The 24,841-nt window shown below is 42.6% G+C and overlaps 1 protein-coding gene and 1 long non-coding RNA gene across 3 annotated transcripts in view; one reads left to right on the forward strand and one right to left on the reverse strand.

The window, feature by feature from the left end:
- The window catches only part of ssh2a (slingshot protein phosphatase 2a), a 32,557-nt gene extending 8,779 nt beyond the window's left edge, over window positions 1–23,778 (reverse strand). Inside the window, exons 1-8 of one of the 2 annotated variants that reach the window (XM_022207889.2) lie at window positions 23,585–23,778; window positions 20,842–20,885; window positions 3,654–3,766; window positions 2,947–3,011; window positions 2,236–2,357; window positions 1,848–1,913; window positions 1,622–1,687; window positions 795–989 (exon numbers count right to left, since the gene is read on the reverse strand). In XM_022207889.2, coding sequence (XP_022063581.1) covers window positions 795–989; window positions 1,622–1,687; window positions 1,848–1,913; window positions 2,236–2,357; window positions 2,947–3,011; window positions 3,654–3,766; window positions 20,842–20,885; window positions 23,585–23,647 — 734 coding nt within the window. In that variant the 5' untranslated portion in view covers window positions 23,648–23,778. Of the gene's footprint in view, window positions 1–794; window positions 990–1,621; window positions 1,688–1,847; window positions 1,914–2,235; window positions 2,358–2,946; window positions 3,012–3,653; window positions 3,767–10,636; window positions 10,777–20,841; window positions 20,886–23,584 lie in introns of those variants that run through there. The other variant, XM_022207888.2, reaches the window with a different exon arrangement.
- On the forward strand, window positions 3,779–10,760 carry LOC127536766 (uncharacterized). The gene is made up of 3 exons (XR_007945960.1): window positions 3,779–4,375; window positions 7,338–7,495; window positions 10,639–10,760. It is a non-coding gene; the product is annotated as an uncharacterized LOC127536766 (long non-coding RNA).
- Window positions 23,779–24,841: the final 1,063 nt, after the last annotated feature.

Consider the following 24,841-nt stretch of genomic DNA (forward strand, 5'->3'; position numbering starts at 1 on the left):
CAGCCTACAAATAAGTACCAACCCTAATTACAAAGCCTTTTCTGCTATTTTTTGTAATGATACTAGCATATTATCATATATAACTATGTAATGGTTGCACTGCACGGACATTAACATGCAATTAGGAGTCCATGAGTAATTCAAACAAGGGCGAGTGGTGTGGAGATGGCTGCACAGCTGTTTGCAGGTTGTAACTATGAAAACATTTGAAGGAAATTCAAGGGGTTTTTTTTTATCCCAGACACTTCATCACACAGACAAGTAACTAGTATTTTTAGAAAGGTCGAGTCATGCGGTTTCATTTGATATCGGTTTCACCTCGCTGCAATAAATACGTCAAGAGCAATTCAACTGAGACTAGGGGATGTGAATTTGGATGGAAAGTGTGACCGTCAGGCTCCAAGGGTTAATTACTTTCTACATCTGTTTCTGTTTGCAAAAAGCTAATTATTAGCAAAAGTAAACAATGAAAACTTTAGTGAACTAATATTATGTCAAGCATAATATGCCGTCAGTTGCAAAACAGGGTCATTCGTGGATACTCCTTCAACCCATCCCTTAATCTGAAAAAAATTTAGTGCAGCGTATTCACTCCGCAGGAATTTTACACCACACATCAATGGGGGCAGTCCTGATCTGTGGCATACATATAGAAACCTTGTGAAAATTTCTGCCTGTCTGGAGTACACCACAAACCACATAAAATTCCAGATACTCCATCATTCGTTTAAACTGTGGATTTGAGTAACGTGAGTGTGTGCATGGCTTGTGCGGCCATCTTTTTTTCCACTCACAGGTCTGTGAAGAGGACGGGTGAATTGGCACGGTGCGACTCGACATCCTGCATGGCGTTCCATTCATTGATACAGAACTGATTGGACGAGACCCTGCTCTGGTAGTAGCTGACCCAGGTCAGGAACAGACTGCCGGGGTAATAGTTATGGCAGCGAGCCACCTCGCAAGCTTTGTGCAGCGACTGGAGGGATGACCTGAGGCAGACGGTTAAAAGGAAGATTCACACTTGAGCAACTGTATTCAGGGAGAACAAAAATGAAATAGAAAACAGTCCAAGTATTTAAATGAGGGGGAGGCAGGAAAGAGAAATTAGGAGCAAAGGGAGAACTATGAAAGAGGGAGAGAAAGTATGAGGAAGATATGCAAGGAATGAGCAAAAGATCATGTGAGAAATATTACAAGGGAGGTGGGTTGATTAATGGAGTAAAGTAGAGCCAAAAAAGAGCTTAGAAGAGAAGAACTGAATGATTACTGCTATGAAGAGGCATAATACAGAGCTATAACTGCTGATGAATGAAGGTATCAGGGGATGTTACAGGAAGAAGGGGGACAGAAGAAGAGTGAAACAACAAAGGGACGACAAAATGAGGAAATGAAGAGGCAGCACTGGCATGTGAGGCGGTGAGATTAAGAAGAGACCGGCAAGCAGAAAGATAATGAGGGAACAGAAGAAGGAGAAGAGGGACGATAAGGAAAACAAACAACGCTTAAAGGCTGGAGGTCAAAGTGAAAGGGGGAGTGCAATGGACGCATTATTTTTAAGCTTGCAACCTTACTGCAACTTCACAAAGCTATCATTGGTTAAAAAGAAACAAAGGCTGCTTACCACATGGCCTGGACAGAGACTGGCTTGAAGACATGAACCCTGTTCACTGTTGATACACTGAAACCACTGAGGAGACAGAGAAAAACAGATTAGAAATGGGATGGCCAGTAACAGCTCATAGCCATCTCACAACAACGTAAAACAAGACCAGCACGTAAAGAAGTCAACAGAGCAGTCAGACAGTTGGCCCTCAGAGCAGAAAGAGGAAGCAGGTGTAGTGTCTTACCCGTCTCCATCCAAGTGGATCAAAGTGTCACTCCACAGAGGTAGAACCAGACCCACTGTACAGCAGCTGGCAGAAAGATCAATACGGTAAACACAACAAAACAAGAGGCAGCGATTTGACATAACATAGAAGACAAGGCAGGATGAAAAGGCAACGTCGTGTTTACTTTGTCCTTTACTGTGAACTGTTTACCGCAAATGACACTACCACCCTTTAACTTTTTTCTGATTACACTAAAGCTACAATCTGAAAGTGAAAGGCAATACTAATCAAAAATGTCAACATAATTGCAACTCCTTGTGAGTTAGATGCAATTCCTTGCGAGTTCTTGTAAAATGCTAATACTACACTTCAAGACAGAGCAGTGCACCGTTGCCGTCTTACTGACCTATCAGAGGACACGAAGTCCATGCCGAGCACGATGCTCTCCTCCGTGTCCTGTCTTCCGTTGGTGGAGACCACCACCATGTAGCGGGTTACCTGAGGGTAGGCGCATTCCAGACGCACAGCCTGCAGGGTTAGGGTTAGAAAAGAAAAAAGAATGAAGGTGGGCGAGGCAGACTGTGAAACCATTTGTGTAATGTCTTCTTTGGCTCTTTGGAGGAGCTCTCTAAAGCCTTTGAAAATAACCATTCCATGGTTATGTTGGCTTTGGTTTGGATGCTTCAGATTTTTAACACAAAGCTGGCATTGAAAACGCAGGAAAGGGAGAGATGTGTGGGCATATACTTTGGCTGGGAGGTTTTGATGAAATGCTTTTGGGTGGTACAGTGGGTGGGACTTACAGGATTCTGTATGTATCCTTTATTTCAATCTGTCTCTCACAAGTCCATATGTCAAAGACACAGCAGAGACCTCAGAGGAAAAGGTGAGACTTTTTACTCTAAATTCTTTGAATACTACATGTTTAATGTAGATGGATAAGCTATTATTTCTGTGCCAGTTTTGTTAATCCAATCCAAGTTTCAGCTCTTTATGTTTGCTAACAAAGAGGTGAAACCAGGCTCTATGTTCAGAGTCGAAGCACTCTGATAATAATGCGACCTTGCAACTGATATTTGCTATTGTGTTTGTGTGTTCAGGTATGTGGGTTACTGACCAGTCGGATGGTGTCCTCTGGGCGCAGCACAGTGAACATGGTCTGAAGATGTTTCTGGAGGTCACCTGGACAAAAAGAATTTAAACATTTTCTTTTAGTTTGAGTTGCTTCTTGACAATAGGCTGACATAACACCTGAGGTAGTGTATCATTTTCCCTGTGGCAAGTTTCCAGAGTGCCCTTCACTTTGGCCTAGATCGAACCAAACCTCTAAATACATCCGAGTAAAAAAAAAAAAAAGAACACTTTTTGTTAAACAAGTAAGGATGTTGATTCTTTTCATAACAGCAAGTTCATTTCACATCACAAAGGCCTACAAAGCCTTTCTTTTTTCAATCCACTAGCTGCCGCAGATTTGTCTTACATCTGTGACTTCACTTTCATCGTCTAGAAGTGTAAAAATACTTCACACATTGTTTCTTTTTTAAATATCCACCAAACAAGCTCACCACTACTGAGCTTGTCTGTGTTGTTGTCTCCAGTATCTTCAATTTCACTGAAGCTGTCACAGCTTTACTGAAGTTAACACCAGTTGTTACCCATATTACTGTAGAGGAATGTCTTTCTGAAAACACACTGTGGCATTTAATCTCAACTTCTCAAGGTACAGAGTGTATTTCAGGTACTCAGAGCCAACAGACATGCAAGAAAGCACTGGGAGATGGTGGAGCTGTCATTTTTGTGGATGCAGTATGTACAAGTCTTTACCTGTGTGCTTGTTCCTGCGCTGACTGATGCGAGGTGCAGAGTTTGGTGTTGGGCTATTACCCCTGGGAAGGAAGAGGGCTGCACCTTTCACTGTGAGGAAACTCTCACTGATACTGGAAGGAAGGAGAAAAGAAAATCAAACATAAATAGAAACCTGAATCGCATGACTTCAGCTGAGTTATCTAATCATATTTTGTCTTTTGTGTAACTGTAGTAATTATTTAAGAGGACTGCATTTGTAATCACTTCCTAACACATGCTGACCCCAACTTCTCAAAGCAACTGCACGATTGGGACAAGGAATAGGCGAATGTTGTCATGGGCTTATGTCAGAGTCACAATGCTCCATTCAGCTGGTCTGCAGGCTCCCCAAAACAGAGCTGACAGAGCGATGCAAGCAAAACAAGATCCAAGCCCTGATGTGAACTCGGAACACAATGTTCTCTGCTCCTCCACACAGCTGGATTACACACACAGTCTTACAGTAACAGCTGCCAGTAGGGAGGGACGGGGGGAATGGGAGAAGGACCAGGGGTCCGAGAGGGAAGACAGAGTGAGTCCTCGCCTCCACAATGCTTAAACAGAGATAAGAGCTGGTCAGCACACTGCGCTCCACAGCAAAGCAGGTCGTATTAAACGGGGTTCTGTTCCTCGCAGAGACACTTAATCTTGTTAACTGCAGCTGAGGTCACTGCATTGAGGAGGACACATAATAAACCGAGGTCAGTGATTCAGCTGGATACCAAACAGCGCAGTGTGTTTGCATGTGTGAATGAATGGGTTTCTGTTTAGATTCTCACAGTGGCACACTAACCTAAGTCACACAAGGCACTAATAAAAGAGCTTGGAAGACCTACTTCCGCTACTGCTTATGACAACCACGGGACCACTAAACCATGACCCTAATGATGCTGAGCAAGAGATCTACCACTTGGACAGCAAACGCTTGGTTGATAGAGGTTCTGCTTTTATTCAGCACATGTGGTGGATGCAGTAGGAACATAAAACACTGCTGTTACAAAAATTGTCTCTTTTAAAAGTGTAATTGAGCTTGAAGGAGTTCTTGCAGACCAAGGACAAATTCATCATAGGAAGAAAAACACAGCAGCTGCACCGACTTTGCAGGTTTGGTCAAAATTTAAATCACAAGCTTGGCTAGCAGAAGCATAGTTTTTCTAGGAACAGGTATGTGTGCAATCTCAATTATGTGGGTGATAAACTAAAACAGATTTCCAGAAAAACACTGTTTTTGCTACTTTAAAGCATTTTCATTTAATTGTAATCATGTTCTTTATCTTTTCTAATATCAAATATTTGACACAGAATCTTACTCTAAAAAAAGTAATCATTTCTAAAAGTTCAAATGTAGTAAATATCTGTGAATGTTTAAGCTCATGGCATTTTGTCCATAAGATGGAACGAATATACTGCAGATACAAAGTGTTATTAGAGATATTCAGGGAGTTGTCCAACCTGTTTTGCTAAAAATAGGAGTGGTTTCGCAGCCTCCAGTGCCAGAAACTAAGACAAGGAACTGACGAACACAGACGCAAACAATGAAGATAACTGGGGATAACCAAGGCTAGGTGACGACATCAAGGCCACATGTATCTTTTGAAGTGACGTAAACATTTTGGCTACATGCTTGTTTTGATGTAAACCATTTTGCTGGATAATCTACCTTGCCCTTAGCAACAGACCGCAAGTCTATACTCAATGAACCCACCGTCCAGAGTTCATCAGGTTCTACAGTTTCATGGTCAAAAAGTCTGGTGCCCTCTGTCATTTCGGCTTCCTGTCACCTCCTTTTTGTCTGCAACTTCATCTCTCTATCCTCCCATCCATCCAACTGTCCTTCCTGAGTTTTGCTGAGACCACAGATGTAGAGAATCAGGAGACACGGACAGCAGGGACATGGGAGAAAAAACAAAACCACAGCCTTGTGCTGAGCTCATTTCCCATAACCCACCCACCCTTGACCCAGCTGTTTCCTCTCACTCTCCCCTCTGTTGCTTCCTCTTGTCTGCATTTCTCACAACTTTGTCCTACTTTTGATTTCCGTCATTCTCCTCAATTACTGCTGTATCACGTCCCACTGTGCTCACGCTCAGACTAACGCACTGTACTTGGCAGTGACCATGTATAGCAGTGCTACAGTACAATGTCATCTGTAATGCAACACTGCTACTCTCCCTAAGAATCTTGCCTCGAGGGCCGTGCACGTGCATGCATGCAAACATGCACTTTTAGGCCTGCACACAGACACACAGAGAAAGAGTAACGTAAGCCTGACAGTTAGAGAGACGAGGAGGAGGGGGCTGCGAGCGACTTTCAAATACAGTTTCTAAAAATACAGTAGTCCTTTAAAAGTCTCAGCTATTGATAGGCTGTATTCATAAAAGCACAGTCGACTTACTGTACAGAGCAGTGAAGGAGCACTGTGAAGATTTAACATTGGAGTCTGCATGTGCTGTGAATATTGGTTTCAGAGATATGGCTATTTAGACATAAAATATACATTCACACATATAGACACAATCATGACCCAGTGGACCACCAACGGGCCACATAAAGACTGATCAATGCATTAAAAAGGCAATTATTTGCTTTTTGATCATTAATAATTATTTTAATACTCTTTGAAAACTGGTTCCACTTTCACAAATGTGAGATTTTTCAGTGCCATTCATGACTGTACACAGAATGTCTTGGGAAGTTATACCAGACATGATATTTTCTGGTATTTTACAACAAAATTCTTAGTGAGTTTAGTGCTTTGTTGTGGCGCTATTTCACACACAAACATATTTTCAGACCAGCACCAACCCAATCTCTGCATCACCGAGACCGTCTCATGGCGTTAACATCGTCAACTTGCGTAATACAGCAGCCTGCAGACTGAACTGATTTTACCATCAGAGACCGATAACACTTGCCGTCTGTTGGAATGTACCCAGATGCACGGCATTATGTGTATGTTGTGCTCAGTGTTATGTCCTAACAAGAAAGGCTACAAAACATTGTCAAGGCAGCGGGAAATGTTCACGTCCGAGGCTGATTTAAAGGTACACACACACACACACACACACACACACACACACACACACACACACACACACACACACACACACACACACACACACACACACACACACACACACACACACACACACACACACACACACACACACACACACACACACACACACACACACACACACACACACACACACACACACACACACACACACACACACAAAATAGGGAACTGGGACTCCACAGAGTGTGTAAATGAGGAGTGGGCAGTGAAAGATGGGAGACAAAGAAAGAAGATCCAGTCAGAGTGTGCATCAAAGGGTGGGGTCGGTCATCTTTTGGCATGAAGCCATTTTATGGCTTTATGGCTGAAGTGAGGCAGCAGGTACTTGTTAGGGCAGCAGTCATAGACACAATCATCACTATGTAAGGGCCACTCCACATAGTGGGCAGATAACTGGGTGACCCCCCCTCCTCCAGCCTGTGCCCATATTAGTCACTCTCAGAAGAAGAGTGGGATAAATATAGGGCTGTGCTCTATGCACGGCAGGCCCTGCTAAGGCCTTATGAGTTTGCACCCGAGACTGATACAGGCCATGAGAAAGACAGGGAGTTAACTGGTGTGTGTGTATTTCTACATGTCCACAGGTGCACGTCAGGCCCTGCTATCTCGAGGTGTGGCCGTGGAAAATGCGTCACAAGCAGAGGACAGTGACTGACGGATGAGCAGGGAGACAAGTCAAGCTTGTGGAGTGTCTTGGTGGTCCAGTGGAGCCACAAACCTCAATGTCCTCATTTTGGTCTGGGTGGGAACTTGTGTCGCACGCCATCTCACTCTCCATATGTCATTCTCCGCTAAACAGTTTAATCAAAGCAAACTTGCACAAAAACAAGTTCCAGATCATCAATCATTACAAAACAGATTGTTGGGCGAAGCTGGAAACACAAGAAAGTAGCAGATGTGGGTTGCTAGAGCAGAAGAGGCTGGAGTGACAAAGAGAAGGGGAGAAACCAGGTCAAACTAAACATAGACCTTTGTCAAGGCATGGATGCCATGTAACCTACTGTCCAGACTCATTGTCCGATGTGTGTTTGTGAGTGAGCACTACAAGTTTTGCTGCAGTTTATTAGGTAATCCAGTGTGCAGGCCATCATCTTAGCACCAGCCACCTTAGGAAACATACCTGAACCAGTCATGCAGTGCTATTCTGAGACGGACTCCGATTACATTTTAACTTACAGTTGAGACAAACTACAGGCAGCGAGACAGTAGAAGAATCCAAGTAAACTATTTTTATTCTGGTCAAACGAGGTCATGTATAGCTCAGCTGGTAGAACCATGACTGGATAAGAGGTTCTACCCCCACACTGAAAACTTAAAGCAAATAAATTATTCACTTTGTGTGCTGTACTTTCTAACATGAATCTGGACATACATTCATATATAAGCACCATTAGATTTCTCGAGACAAACAGGACTAGCTAGGATACGGTAAGTAGCTCTACTGCTGATCTAATTTCTTGTGATCTACTAAGGCTAATTAAACAAACTTAATCTAAGCTATCTATGTTATGTGACAGTAGATGCATCCCACGCACACACAACGGCATAAGTTGCGACCTATATCGACTGCCCATATCCCTTCAGCTGCTGAAGTTCCTCACACAAACACTCACTTCACTTTGTCATGTTTCAGTCTTATCAGTTTTCTTAGGAAAACATGTACGCAACACAAACATGCAGATGCAGCGGAAGAGAGGGGTTTACCGGCATTTCTAAAAGTGGCAGGATAACAATGGTGTTTCAGATGCTGTTCAGCCACAGGTAACACTTAACTCCAGCGACAGCCTCAAGGCTTGTAATTACTCAAAGAAACCCTGGTTAAACATTAGAGTCCCGCTGACACTGACACATACAGGAGTAAACAAACAGACCAACAGTATGGACACATGCATTAAACATGCAGAAACACATGTACACACACTAGGTGCTTAAAATCAAAGGATGTTGTTGTTGTTGATGTTGTGATTAGGGGTCTTGTCAATGCAGAACAAAACAAAGGAGAGGTGATAGAAACAATAAACCAGCCTCGTGCAGTATTTTTATCAAAACCAGGAAGTCAAGAGTATCCCACATCTGTTTCTATTTACTAGACACGCGACTGCTAGTACACACAGTGTGTGACTTGCGGTAACATCTTCCCATAAACCATGCTTGTGCAAATTCTCATTAAAAAAAGCTATTTCCTTAAAGGCTGGGTGCAGCCCTTATAAAGGGTAAATGCTCAGTTATCTCAATAACCTCACCACACAATCACGTGTAAAACTGCTGCAAAACAATGCAATCAAGATGCATGCTGTCTAGAAAACAACAACTTAAGGCTGGTTGTCATGTGGAGCACAGTCACTGACACCACAAAGATGCAGCAAAACACAGACACTGGAACTAAAAAGGACGACTTTGTGGAAAAATTGGTTAATGCTAACTTATCAGCTTTTAATCCAGTTGCAGTAATTCCTGCATTGATTTTTCTTTCCTGCCCCAAACTTGCTAAGCTTATCTGAGAGAGAGTCTAGAAACACTGGAACAGACTAGCCTTTGATCTGTCCTGAAGGGCAGACTTGTCTTTACTACATGTACAAGTCAACTAAATCCTTTTACAACTCACAAGCAAAAAGGAGCCTTCACCTCAGTTTGCCTTGATGTCTGCTGACACAGTAAGACAAAATAATGGCAACTCCCTGACATATCAACAAAGAAAATCTCTGAATTACTCCTAATAAATCCAGAAGATAAAGAATAGTTGAAAATTAATTGCTTTGTGACTTTGTGTGTTTAGGTCACAAAATGTTAGGTGATCAACAAACTAAATATCTAGTGTAGTCTATTACTGGGTCACAAGAAGACCAACTGTGACTTTTAATTGCTTGTTTCCTCGGGTCCTATTCTAAGTGTCAGCCAAGTGGATGCAGGCCAGTTTGGGTCTGTCTCCAAGAAGGATTATCCAACAATGAGTCACAGACCTCAAACATTAGCTTCAATGCGTGATAAATCATTAGACGCCAAATATTTTACACAAAAGTATAGATAATCAGGAATACATTGCCTAGATTACTTGGAAAAAAATATCTTGTTTGATACAAAAATATTGATAATGCAAAATACCCAGCGTACTTTTCTCCTACTTCAGCTTTTCTTAGGTTATCGCTCTGAAAGGTTGAAATTACAGTAAAAAAAAAGCATTAATTCAAACTTAACAACTACTGTCATCACACCAAACAGTCACGTGTTCAAACAAACAATATCCCAGCCCTGGACAAACAAAGGAGGAGGAACAAAAAAAATGCCCCTCATTATCTCTGCTTCTTGATATGGCAATCAGGCGCACTAGTCTGGGCTTGCCTCAGTAAAGTAGTAGTAGTAGTAATGTGGCATCTCTCTGTTAACTCTGTGTCTAACTTGTGAAACAGGTAGGATGATTCACATCATATGTAGAGCAATATGTCTTAGTAAGGTCAAAAGGGAGAACACAGAGATGAGTAAGACCCTGCTACGTCACCAGGAAATAACTACATGCAAGCCTGAGGTTGCAAAACTATTGCAAAAGTGTCAGCTTACTCATGGTTTTAAAAGTATGTCATAAAATTACTACCACTAAAAGTATGTACGGTAAATGGTGACATTCTTCTCATATTTCAACACTGTACTAACTGAGACTTTCTAGACAACAATTCAGTTTCACAGTTTAATTCATCTTTGGAAGTAATGTGTTCATGTGTCATGGGGTTAATTTGAATGGAGACATTCACTTTATGAGCTGTAGTATCTCTCTATCACATATATGTTTAATTTATTATCGCGTAAATGTACAGAACTTCATTAACTTTATCTGACTGCTTCAGAGTGCATCTACACTTCTCAACTGTGCCGCTTTTTTTCAACTTACAGCTGGTTGATCTGATTTTTTGACACCACCGCGTCGTCGCTGAAGTAGGGCACCATCTTGGCCCCGCAGCAGGAGCAGAAGCTGGCCGCCGACGAGGTGTCGGAGCCGGACACCGTACCGAGGGTCATCCCGACGGCGGTCGTGGGGAGCGCAGAGCCTTGAAGGGGTGTCAGGTGTTCTTGGTCCAGGGGGAGAACTTTTACTCCGCTCCCACAGTCATGTGCTCCGGCATGGCAAAGCTGGTACAAAGAGTCTTCCGTGGGGTTTTAATAGCCGTGATAAAGTAGAAAGTGGCGAAATATTCCCGCGATATAAAAAATAAATAAATAAAAACACGCGTCCAAGCAGTGATTCTGTTGCTGTATTACTACCAACTCTAAAACGCTGCGTTCAGGCTCCAGGCAGCAGCTCCTTCCTGTCCAAGATTTCCCCAGAAAGCCAAGTCGAGTCCCGTGTTGAATAAGTTTCCGTACCGTTTTCTAAACATCCCCGTTCCAAAAGGCAATATCCTTTACCATGTACAGTACTGAGACATATGACTTCGGTCAAACTCTCACCGGAGAAGTCATAGAAGGGAGGAGTTGGAGACACGTGTTTTTGGGAAGTGTGGGGAGCCAATGAGGGCAGGGGGGAAGAACGACAGGCCGCACTCACAGCACCTCTGCAGCGACACTGGCTGAGCCAGTTGGTCTGCAAACCTCTACCAGCAGGTTATTTACACTGACTATTCTTAGCGATGGTGTACTGATCAGGAACATCGCTGCCTATAGTGTTTGGTTTAAAGGTGGACACTTTTATGCACTACATGGTTGCCCACCTTACATAACAGAGTAATGCATTTAATAATCCTAATATGTTGATGTGGAATCCACAGCAGTCCAGCAGCTGACTGAGTGTCCTAGCAGAACAGGGTCAACAGGGATGTGATCATTAAGAAGCTAATGTGATAGAGTCAATTTAAGCCACATGGCTTTTTGGTTTTGCGCTGTGGAGACTTCACTTGTCTCCTCTCCACCCTTTTTCTCTCCCAGCACACAAACCGTGTGGTTGGGTTACATAAGGAGCAAGAACAAATGAGAAACAGACCGAAGCCATCCGACTGAGCTGCTGCAGTATGTAGGTGAAGTGGATACATACCAGAGCCCAGCCCTGTCAAGACAGTCTGTGGGTGCAGCGATCCTTCACATGAAGCTGGTGTGGGGATATCAAGTGAGACACTCCATGCTGTGAGATGGGCCCAGTGTTTTGGCTCGTTTAATAGCCTATTAAAAATTTTATACTCTACTGGCGTGCTTACATGCAGGGTCCTATGTAAGCTGATAACAATTTGAAAAACACCGTAAAACTACAGCCCCCCCTCACATTCACACCAGCGGGCGCCAAGTATCCTAAACTCTAAACTAAAACATCTGTAGCAAATGACCTCTACTACCTCACTGCAGTGGTGTTACGCTTTGTTGTGTTTACAAAAAGGCTTACTTTATCTTTCACTGTTTTCCAGAGCGGAGCAGTTATTGATAGGAAGCTTGACTGAGAAATAGGGCACGATTAAGGAAGCCATTATACAACACAAATTTGGCTCCGTGGTCACAAACTTTCCAGTGCAGTTGTTATTTAATGCAATCTGCCCAATGTTCTCATGCTCTAATTAAGAGTGGCAAGCAGGGCTGAAAAATATGCAAAAAATAAATCTCACTGTCATTATTTTTTTTTACAGATATTGCAATTGTGATATGAGTTACAGTGTTAATGGGAATGGTCATGTTGTTTTCCTGCAGTCTGTACCAAAAAAAGCATGTTTTGCGGTGTCTGGTGAATATGATTTGCAGGCTGGGGCATCTCAGTCATGCTTCACATTTGAAAGTATTTTGTGACACATTTTACCTTTCTCAAAAAAAAAGACAGCTCTTGCAATTTGGATCTTTCTCTAGGCCATTTTGCAATTGTATATAATATCTGGTTGATTGTTCAGCCCATAAACTGAGGAGTTATACATGATCACTGCCTCCTTAAACTGCATGTTTTGTTTTCTGAAATAATCGCGACATATTACGATATCTGTAGTCAGTGTGTCTTGTCTGACAGGTTTCCTGAATCTTCTCAATTGCCATTTTATCTTTACCTCCAAAAGCAACTGCAATGCAAACTTTGCAAACAGTGAATTCTATCAAACGATAATGTCTGCTAAGTCTGAACAATAAAAAAAGGTTGTGAACAATTTGTAAAAGCTCAGATTCCTCTGTTCAGTAGATGTGCATCAGTAAATCCATTTATTGATTAGCTGACAACTGGTAAAGTTACCAAGAAGAAGAAAAGGATAAAATCTGTAACTATTTTGCTAATCAATAGATTTGAGTAAGTAAAAAAAAAAGTCAAAATGATTTGATTCCAGCTTCTTCAATTTGAATATTTTCTTACGTCTTTCCTCGTCTATGACACTAATCTGAATATCTTTGGGTTGTGGACCAAACAAAATATTTGAGAACGTCATCCTGGGGTTTTGGGAAACAGTGCTCAACATTTTCTGCCATGTTATAGACCAAAACAGTCATCAGTTATAAAGAACATATCATTGATGAAAGCGACAGTCAGTTGCACCCATACTACTCAGTAAATCAAAAGTAGACTGATATGCATTTAAATGTTATCAAATTGATGTTGATTGATGGTTTTGCTTTAAAAAATATATAAAAAAGATCAATCTCTGCAAAACACTAAAATCTTGCTGCTTGCAGATACAACTCCGTTTATATGTCCTAGTGAAATGCAAACAATTCATGAGTGGGTCATTTTAATTGAGTCACGATAGTGTCTAAAACCGCAACTCAAATTTACACGGTCCCACCAAAGCAATGCTTTAAAAATTCATACAATGCACTGAAAATACTTTCCTCAATAATTAATGCTGCGCCATCCCAGAAGGTTTTTGCTTCTTCACTGGACATTTTCAAGAAGATAAACGTATAGCAGCTGACAGCGTGTGTACATGTTCTAACGCTCCACTCCACATGTGTTCTGCCGAGAGCTAAACCCATTACATCACATTCGAAAGAAACACGCCAACACCTGCGCTCGCACCACGCTCTGTTTCGTCTCACCTTCCCATCGACGACTATTGCATCACAAGGCGGACTGGCCAGATCAACACACGGCCGCTGTGGTGCTCCTGTCATGTGGTTCTGTTTAGTGTCATCGAATTTACCAGCACTCAGTGGAAACTAATTTGTCTGTGGGTTGGTAACTTGAGAGCATGTTGTGGTGCTTTGCTGAGGCCTGGACAAGTTGCATAATCGTCTTCCGCAACATGTTTTGCTTTGTCACTTTGAGGGAATGGGCAGTAACAGGCAGGTCAAAGGTGCTCTGTGTGTGTCCTAGAGTGAGCATTACCATCCCATGGTGGGAGGCCAGCTGTTTACCATACCCCGCAGTGGAGATGGGCTACTGTTCCACATTAAAAGAACACACCAGTTGACTTTATGCACCTTTTAGAGTGACTTATTGCCAAACTACAGTCGCATTTACTTCAATGTGGAAAAAAAACATTCATCTTCCATCTTTAAATGTCATTTCTGAAGGTGAAGAAGTGTGATCGATTTGTAGCAGTGCCCTAAAACACACATTAAAACACTCTATAAGACTGGAAGCAAAGAACAGGCAGGACTACAACGCCTTAAGTTCAAATGTTTGCCGACTACTCAGCCCACTCAGCTGTGAGAGAAGCACTTAACCTTGGAGAATGAGGGAGCTTTTTTCACAGGCAGATAAGAAAGACAAAGATGTACTTGTAAGGAAAGGAAGTCTGTTTACAGTAACCCAAACATACTGCTAAGAAGCACAGACATATGTAGTAGATGGTATATATGTAAGTGTAACTGTAATGCCTTTACATCTGCATTCCTATACCTTTTCGTGTGAGGGGACGTGTTGTATTTCTAAAATCACAATTCTGCAGCATACATAGTCACTTTTTGAAGTGTTACTTGTTAACTTGTTACGTCTCATATTGAATTTTTGCCCTACAGTTGGGTAGATTTAATGAATAAATGATTGATCATTTTGTCCTTTATAAACCCTATTTTTGGTAAATGTAAACATAGAAGTTACAGAAATGCTGTACATTATTTCAACAGAAAATTAATCAAGCCCTTTAATTTCCTAGTTTTCCCATGTCATTCCAATTATCATAAATTTCCTTGTTACTCCTCCAAGGAACGCGGCAAAGTTATGTGATGATCGGCGTATGTTTTTCTGTCCGTCTGTCCATTCGCAACATTACTCAAAAATGGACTAACGGAACTGAGATTAAATTTTCAGGGAAGGTCAGAAATGGCACAAGAACCAAGTGATTAGATTTTGGCAGTGATGCGGCTTATAGTCTGGATCCACGGATTGGCTAAAGATTTCTGTATCATTGCAAGATAGTGGCATGGCGTCACCACAGACGCTTTTCCAGCAGCACCTACTCAGCTCGACTCCACTTGGTTTAGGCCACTTTCCATTACAATTGAGTACCACCTCATCACGAGTGGTGTCTTCATAGCACGGCGGCCTGGAAGTCCCTTAACGTCATTTGTGTGCGACACAAACGCAACACAACAACAGACAGAGAAGTCTCGACCTCTTTAGCCACGGTACAGGTCTAGCTGTCATATTCAAATTTTGCCAAGTTCCGTAAAGAGCAATGGGAACCGTTGCTGTTTACAGTTTTTTTTTTGTTTTTTTTTTAAATGCTGGGTTTGGTTTTCGTGAAGGAGTTGCTCCCATGTATCGTCACTCCCTGTCCAATCAGTGGCCTGCACTCTGTGGACGTCACATTATCGACTCGACTCGACTCAGGAACCCCAGCCGAGTAGGTACTAAAATAGTACCTAGTACCAGGTACTACGTCCTAATGGAAAACCTCACAAAACGAGCAGAGTCGAGCCGAGTAAGTGCTAATGGAAAAGTGCCATATGACAACATCAGCTGCCTGTTGACAATCACATGATTCCGATCCTACTACAAATCCACTGCTGCAGACATTTAGGGGCTTCGGAAATCATACCACCTAGGTGCCTAGTCGAAGTCCTGCGCTCTCTGAGTGCTTTTTTGTTACTAATTGTAACAATAGATCATTCATCATTAAATCTGCAGAAAATTACAATTTCACATTTTGTGCACATAATGTCTTTTGTGCTGCATACTATACCTTTTATGAATGAAATGCTGCATGCATATGTGTGTGACCTACATGCGGTGGTGGGAAACTGACACATATATGCGAACATGGTCACTAATCTAGGACAGGGAGTTCTCTGTGTTTTAACAGCAGGTGTACAGTAGGAAGACAGACAGCAGGTTTTCTATCTATCGTTGGGTGTAAATGATAGAGAACCGCTTCCAAACTTAAAGAGGCATGTCTCCACATGAGGAGTTGGTGTTCAGGGAGCTTGCCCTTGGCTTTTTGTTTGTTACTGCACCTTACCCGTCTTGTCCTAATAGCAAGCTCATTAAATTCTCGGCCTGATGAACCTGCTCGGCCTGTGTGCACCTGGATCAGAGCTGCTGTATGAGTCCATAACACAGATACTAAACAGAGCAGGAAGAGACTTGTAGCACAAGTGATTTGAACTGGTTGGCTGTCAGAATCCATTAGGTTAGTGTGGCGCTGTTAGGTAAGTCTCCTTCGCACGGAAATAAATTCTCAGCCTATTAAAACACGATGAAGTAACTCAAAGTGCTTTTTATTAAAGCAAACAGCCAACACTGTAGCAGAAATCCTACCCCTAATCAAACAATACTATGACCTGTATTGCATTCTGTAAAAGGAAATGCTGCATAGAACACACACAATGGATAGACAAGGTCAGGGGGAGGGCTGCAAAACAAGAGCCCTCTTTCTTTTCCACAGCCTCAGCCTGTTTTTGACTCCAACAGACACAATATACTGACACAGCTCTTACTAAGGTAGCACTGGTCTTGCTACATGTGGTGCTTTATGAACTGAAAGAAAGAGCTTCTGTAGAGATTTAAAGAGAGACATTACAGGTGTTTCACCAATGTGAAACTTTCTGCACTTTGGATGACAGGTGCAAGATTAAGTAGTGTTAAAGCAAACAAACCCGATAAGTGGAGTTTGGTTTGTTCTACCTCTGCAGTGTCATGTTGGTCCTTACGCTGAAGATTACAGAACAACATAACACAAGTGCAGGTGTGCACAGGACTTAAAGTGAATAAAAATTTACACATTTAAATGTGTAAAAGGTGCATTTCAAGAAGCTAAAAGCAAATTTGAACACTGAAAGGGTGAGCTTCAATCCTGTGATGCTGTGATCCACCTCTGACAGCTCTGTCGTGACGTGCGTTATCGCTGCAGATGCTCATGAGAAGAGTAGGAGCATTTTGTGCAGCAGTCAAAGCAGAACAAAATTTATCACCTGCTTTCACCATTCATTGAACCACTTCAAGATTTAGTTACAACAAAATAAAAACCTTTCAGATGTTGGTTTCATAACTCTGGATAGAAAAAAAATTCAGAAAACAAGTTTTTCCAACGCTGTCCTTGACAGTCGGTGTCAGTCCTGAGGCAGCAGTGTGTAGCAGAGATTCATTATTGCACTGCAGCAATGTTATACTTCATTGGTGTGGCGTAGGGGGTAGAGACAGCTGTTTGAGCGAGTCTATGTGAAAGAGACGTTGACGCAGAGAGAGAAAAGGAGTGAAAGATACGGTGTGCGTCAGTGAATAGTCAAGTGAATAAAGTGACGGAGAAAAGAGACAAAAACTCTGGAGAAGAGCAAGAAATCAAGATGGAGAGAAAACACTACCGCACTGCAGGAGCCAAAGTTCCCCTCAGTCTCAGCGGCCCCTATACAATGTTGTTGGCCGGCACGGCTACTTGAATCCATATGTAGGGTGGGGAGCGCACATTTAATTGGACCTCAGCTCTTATGTAATACACATCAGGGGTCACTCAGCAAGGCCCTTGGCTGCACCCTGCATGTCTGCAGAGCGAGTCTAAAATGGCAAGCTAACTGAGCCAAATGGTAAAACATAACAATGTTAGCCATGTGGGGAATAAGCCGTGTGTGTACGCTCATCCATGGATATGACTTCACCAGCTGCTGCTGCTTTGAGTTATTACCTAACAGATAATTGGGACCACATGTCACTATTGGGGTGTGTTGAAGGCAGGGGTGATGTCACCATGTTTCAATTTTCAAATGTATGTGACATATGCCAAAATCTTTTCTAGCTTGTCCCACATTGGGTTAAGTTTCATTGTGTACCAGCGTAAACAAAACTGTCTTATCTTCGACAAGGTGTAATCATAAACTGAGGTTATTACTTTATGGTTGGTGTGCGTTTTTAATATTGCCCCTGCCAGTAACAGTCACATTTTCATGAGAGTTTGTCCACGTTTTGTTGACTCAGGCATCAGTGAGATTTGGTTTATGGTTAGGCCACTGGCTGAGGGAAGCAGTTGGTTTTTGGTGTGAACCCATATCCAGGCGTGGTGCAGGAAGTTTCTACAAAAGATTTTAACATTACACAACGGAGAGTAGGTTTTTGTTTTCTTAAGAAAAGAGAAGCGTGCATTCGGCATTAGCACATTGCTGTGACCCACCAATATACAGGGTTATTCAAAAAGAATGAACTGACTTCATTGCACAATATTTTAATAAGGAAAAGCGATAGAAGACTCCAGTCAAGTCACAAGTATTCTACTCACAATCGACTTTTATTTCCTGTCTTACAAGTGTTCAATGTGTCCACCACCAGCAGCAGCACAGGCAACATCAATATGATAAGACAATACCTCCCAGATGCGTATCAGCTTATCACGATCCACTGAGTTGATTGCTGTTGGTATTCGATGTCATTCAATAACCTTAAACATCAAATAAAAGTTGATTGTGAGTAGAATACTTGTGACTTGGCTGGAGATTTATATTGCTTTTCCTTATTACAATATTGCGCAATAAAATCGGTCCATTCTTCTGAAGAACCCTGAATGTTCCTGCTCCACCATAGGGCTCATAAATACTGACCTTAGTTAAAAGCACAGTCAATGATACTAATCCAGTTCACGTTTTGTCCAATTCAATGAATATCTAAATATGTCTGCTAGCTGTTTGTTCAGTGTGGGTGCTGAAAAATAACCTCTTTGGAAATGGGAAACAAAAAGTGGCTCAGTTTGGTCCACGTAACACTATGCACATGCCTCTTGTACACGTTTGATCTTGTGTACATTCAGGCTTGTGTACAGCAAAGGAGGACAGAGAGCTGAGGGAGCAAGAAGAACGACATATCTGGCCCATGAACACTAGCAAAATATCAATCTTTCTCTGGATCACAGACTCATCCTTTAACATACATCACTACACTGCATATACGCAGTTCACTCCGGATGCTGCTGAAAAGTGGTGAAATCATGGCTTTCTTAACCACTGCATGTTTAAGGAATAAAATATTCTCAAGCCTGACTGTTAGTGCATGTTATCCTGCTGTGTGAATGAGCTCAGGACTGAAGACTTCGACCCTCCTAACAACTGCAGACCCGTGGGAGCCTGAGCAGCTTTTTTTCAGATGCGTTTGATTTTGCCAGGCAAGGTCTCGCAGGGCTCATGTAGTGTGAAAGGGTCCAGGACACGCATGAATGAAATCTGAGAGTTATACTGGGCCTCGGCCAAAGCCTAAAGGTGAAGAAAAAGAAAATGATGCAGTGGCAGACGTTCAGTCCCCGTCTGATCAAGTGGAACTCACTGCACTGCTTCTTAGCAGCTTCAAGCTGAGACAACACTGGTACAGACTGGCAGGTATCTCTTTTAGACTCAGAGTTTTGGCAGAAATCTGTCATTATCTGCTGCTATGTTTGGTGTTTCTGTCAAATGTCCTACAGTTTGTGTCAAGCCTTCAGTTTTACACTTTATCTGTATCCTCCTGATAGGAAGACAATGTTTCAGTCAGACCAGTGCCTCACTGGGCAAGATAGGAACCGTCTGTCTAAGGCTAAGTTCAACACAGCTGGAGTACATCTGTCGAGTCTTACTGCAGTATCTCATTACCTGCTGTATTAAACATTACCTACAGCAATAACAAGTGGCAACCCAAAAATATGAGTCATTACTCATAAAAGTCTGATTTGGAAAATTAAATGACGAAGCCAGACTATTTAGGCTGCACTTCAAAGTTTAGATTAGTAAACAAAATCCCTGTACAAAGTCCATTAAAGATGGACTGACTGTATAGGCTTTGATGTTCCACTCCCTCTTTAATGACTGTGTCTCTCCATGGACACATTGTAAAGCAGGGATAACGTTTAAAATGAGAAAAGACTGTGTGAGTCTTCAGTAGTCTTCCATTTGAAGACAAATTCACATTTCCATCATCAACAATAGCTGGATATAGGCGAGACACAACATAAGGCTTGCGTTTTCAGCTCGTCCTCACTGAGGTGTGTGAATTCCGTTCTAATTCTAAAAAGGGCCTTGGCTGAGGATAAAACATAATGACAGAGCCACCTGAGTCATCTAAACAAAAGGACAATAAAAGCAATGACGTTCTTGTCTTTTATCAAGATACACACGTCAAAAGCAAATCATTGACTCCACCGTAACCATTAGAGCACAATTATGCAAATCAAAAGCAGCCTGTGACATCAGGGAAAAGGCCAAATATTGACAAAAAGCACTTACAAAGACCCTTTTTGTTTTCTGCGTGAGAAACAGAGGTCTATTTTAAAACCTGTTTTGCAAAGTTGCTCTGACAATATCGAACACAGTGGAAAATGCACTCTGTTTAACAATGTGAACATACAAATTAGCTCCAAATTCAAAATATATGGCAATATATATGTTGTTTTAACAGGTTAATATTTGCTAACCTGTTACATTCAGTCACATCTAGAAATAAAACAGAAAGATCATTTCAGCTGATCCATATTGAGACAATCTCTCTATTTTATTGTTTTTTAAGCACATTGCCCTTTAACAGATCAAATAAAGTGCGATGTTCCAGTGCAAGAAAATAATGCGACAACTGCATGTTCAGGAACTGTTCCCAAAATGGGTTTTAGCGCTTGTGGAACCAATACACATTAATACTGATGTGCAGTCTCCCCCTAGTGGCCTGATTCTTAGCTTACAGTTTCTAAAGATGAGTGGCAGCATGTGGAAGAAAGTGCAATTCCAGGAAAATGGAGACAGACTTTGACATGGTCTTACCTCCTGGGCTGGGAGCGACGATCATCCTCACCACTCCCTGACTCCTGGAGAGGCAGACAGGAGGCCAGAAAAACCATTATCATCAAAGCAAAGAGGATATTTATTCAACACTTCCATCACTGCACATCAGCCTGGCAGCAGCAGATAGCATTTCTGAAAGAACAAACTGTGTCATATTGACCAAAGAGATTTGTGTGGCTATTTGCATCGCATGCTGTGTCAATTAACTTCGCATTAAAGGAATGCTAAACTGGCTGGCAGCTAAAGTGTCCACATAAAACTTCTCATCTGAGACTTCAGTCACCAGGCAGGGCCAGCGAGGTATTTTACATGAGGCTCAGAGCAGGAACCAGGGATAAGGCTGAAAACAGACCGAGTGTCCATGCCCCCCTCCACCCTCCGTCCGTCTGTCTTTTTCCAAAATGCAATCATCCTCCCCCACCACTGCAACCAGCATAGTTTGCCACATGCACAATTTTAATCCCAGCCTGATTCTGTAATCCCTCCCAAACTCGGGGAACTTTCTCTTTGGCATCAATCTGTCAATCCTGACTACGGCATACATGCAGTGTGGACGGTCACGCACAGACACGGGACACTGAACTACAATAAAGATGCTAATGCTGGTGGTGATGAATGATAATGGGAGATGATGATGGATGAGGGAGCATGCAGCAGGTCAGGTTAGAAGGAGCAACGGCTTGAGGAGGAAGGATGGCGTTTCCATTTGTTCTTGTGTCCGCTACCACAGACATGATTGGGAATCAGCTGGCTGAATGATGCTCTCTTCACCAGCAGACTAACAACCTGCCCTCAAGACAAAATAATATGGCACGGGAGACACAGGAGTCCATGCATAAATCCTCTCTGTATGCTCACTCACAAACACACACAAACACACCTGACAAAATGCTTTGCTCAGCAGATTTCAAAGGCATTTGTGATACCAGTGTACCATTAAAGCTCTGAAAAGCACTCACTCATACTGCCGATGTGTGTAGGGGCCGTAAACCTCTAATATGTGTTTAAAACAACATACCATAAAGACGACCATAGCTGGGTGCGAGCTGATCTCCATGGTTACCGTGCCACTGCATGGATGTGTAGGGAGTGGTCGTATAGCCAATGAGAACGGGGAATTCTGTGTGCTGCTAGGCAGATTAGTGTCCACCACCACTGTGGGGAGGCTATTCCCCACTGTGCTGAGGGAAAACAATGCTAGTCGTATCAGCATTGGGTCAATAAACTGAAACCTGTGAAACCAATTTACCCAAGTGCAGATAAAATGCTCAGGAGGTAGCATATAAGGATAGGCTTATCATACATATGCAGAAGTGGAAGTGGCATTCCAGCGGTGAACCCTATGACTGTTCATCTGTCGTTAAAGGGCTTATTTACACTTCTTTCTTCTGTACAATGCTCTGTTATGCCGTCCTTTTTCCAGGTTTCTGAACTGTTCCCCCACTTAGATGCAGACATCTCACAAGAGTGCTCACATGGCTGCTTCCCATCAGAAATGGGTCTCATGACAAGCAGCTGGTAGCCTCAGCCTGAGATTCACTGCCTCAAAGTTACAAGCCCTCACTGCAGGCCCAAAGAATTTTAAATTCACCTTTAATCAGAATTTATGTGTACTAATTTGGAACACAGTAGTCTGATTTGTGTCCAAATGCCATCAAGTGACATGCACTGCAGATGTTTTAATAATAGCATTATTTGTGTTTTTTATTAGATTATGTGAATAACTTTTTCACTAGAAATTCTCAAACTTTCTCACCACCAGAGCAGTTCTACAACCACTTCCGGCCATGACTTTAACTTGATGTTTGTTGACCATCTCCCTGGTGGAGATTTTTTCCAATCTATGAATGATAATTTGCATGGATGTCAATGTAGTTCTCTATCAGGCCTAATACCTGCAACACAGCCAGCTTCTGTGGAACACTGTTGTTTGATCGCATGTGGCTGAACTCTTCACCACGTTATGTTAAGCAGATGTTGGGCATAAGATATGTCTATACAACACCCAGTACCTTATTCAGAAAGCAGGCTGACAGGCTTAGCCAACATCAGTTCCTGCAAATATCACAGTTTATCCTAGCCATGGGTGAAGGCATGGGTCTTATCTATGGCAGCCACACCACCACCCCTGCCTCGATCTGTGTCAAGAGCTTGAAGGCAGACGTGGGAAGCCTCGGAGTGTCAGAGAGGATAACAGGACTGTCCCACTGCTTCCAACAGGCTCTGACACGCCTGTCACACTAACCCGCTTTTCCAGGCAGCTCCTCTCCCTCCACTGTCACTCCACTAACCGGAGGTCCATTTATAGTAGTGGTGCTGTCCAGACTTACGATCTGGACACAGAAAGGAGCTTATATACAGACATAACCAGTGATGACTGCTCGGTTAGTCAGACTGCTCTGAGACGACTTTGTGTTCTCGAGGAGGAAGTGAGTTAGCAAACGTGAGCTCTACCTGCTAACAATACCGGGCAAAGTTGAAGTTATTATTAAAGAGCTTAAATATTTAAAACGAAACTGAGTCGGTAAACTGCTCAAAGCTAAGCAACTTAGAAGGCAAACCCGTATCCCTGAACGGGACGGTGAGAGGACACTTTGGATATGATGCTAGCTGCTACTTAAGTTAGCCACCCATGTACATGCAGCCTAAGCAGTTGAACCGGGCTAACGGCAGTCTCGCTGTGACAAGACCCAAAATGTCAAAGCAGTTCACGGATACTTACGGACACACAGGGGCTGGAGGTAGTGCTCGGTGTCGGCGACCGCTGGACGGTGACCAGCGCCATCCCGGATGCTGTTGCTCAGACCTCGGTCACCTCGGAGAAAGAAACGCCGGGATACCAGGCATTATTTTGGGCAGAAACTACCGTACACCAAGCTCCTGAGGTTACTTCTCTGGTGGTTGCCTAGTTGCCCCGCTCGTATCAAGTTACACAGAATCACTAAACACATCCTGTCTATACTTTTTTCAAAATAAATGTTATATTCAGGAGGCCCGATATCAACGACACAAAAACACTATCATTCAGTCTATTATGAAGCCAAGATTTCACAGCGCATTCATAAAATCTTTTAATTCTAATTTTTTGAAAATTCTGTCAGCTTGAAAACTCTTTGAGACAACAAATTATACTATCTTTTCAGAGCGGACAATTCAGTGCTTTTAGTTCCTGGGTAAATCTAAGAACTTCCTGTATTGGCTTCTCTAGTTCCAGTTAACTTGACGTAATACACTGCCTTGCCGGTATCAAGCGCATGCGCCATGGCAACCAGCTGTCAGATGAGTTGGTGGCTGCTTGGTGAATGCTTAAGGTCACTACCAATCGATCAATTAGTCTGAAATTAAAAAGGGTCGATACTGTAAGTGAAGGCTGTCAGCTGTAGCTACAGTGTGTGTGTGTGTGTGTCTGTGTGTCTGTGTGTGTGTTTGTGTGTGAAGAAAGATGAATATATTTCTACACACACACACACACACACACACACACACACACACACACACACACACACACACACACACACACAGACAGGTGTAGGTGGCATTTAGCTTTAAGAATAATGTTACTCCCTGTTCCTACATGGGACCTGCTGCTAAACAAGACCAGACTTTGCATCTCCATTTTTTTTTTTACCTCTTCTGGGAGTTGGGTTCTGTTGCTGGGTTTGGGGGTGTGAATGCAGGAGCAGATGTGTGTGTGTATGTGTGTGTTTGTGTGATGAATGATGGTGAAAAGGAAATCAGAAGAGGGTCATGAAGCTGAAAGGAGGTGAAAGGTGTGAGAAGATATATAGTCTAACACGACACCATATCTCAAAAAGCCTTGAAAACCTTGACATAAAGTGTCAACTCAGAACGACACTCGGCCCCTCCGATGTTTACCATAGTCACATCATTTTATGAAAAAAAAAAACATTTTACCCGCTCACAGCAGATGTTCACGGATGGGCCTGGATGGGTGTGAAGCTGAGGTCTACACTGGGAC

The sequence above is a fragment of the Acanthochromis polyacanthus genome, chromosome 13 (genome assembly GCF_021347895.1).
Source record: "Acanthochromis polyacanthus isolate Apoly-LR-REF ecotype Palm Island chromosome 13, KAUST_Apoly_ChrSc, whole genome shotgun sequence".
In the NCBI taxonomy this organism is placed as follows: domain Eukaryota; kingdom Metazoa; phylum Chordata; class Actinopteri; family Pomacentridae; genus Acanthochromis; species Acanthochromis polyacanthus.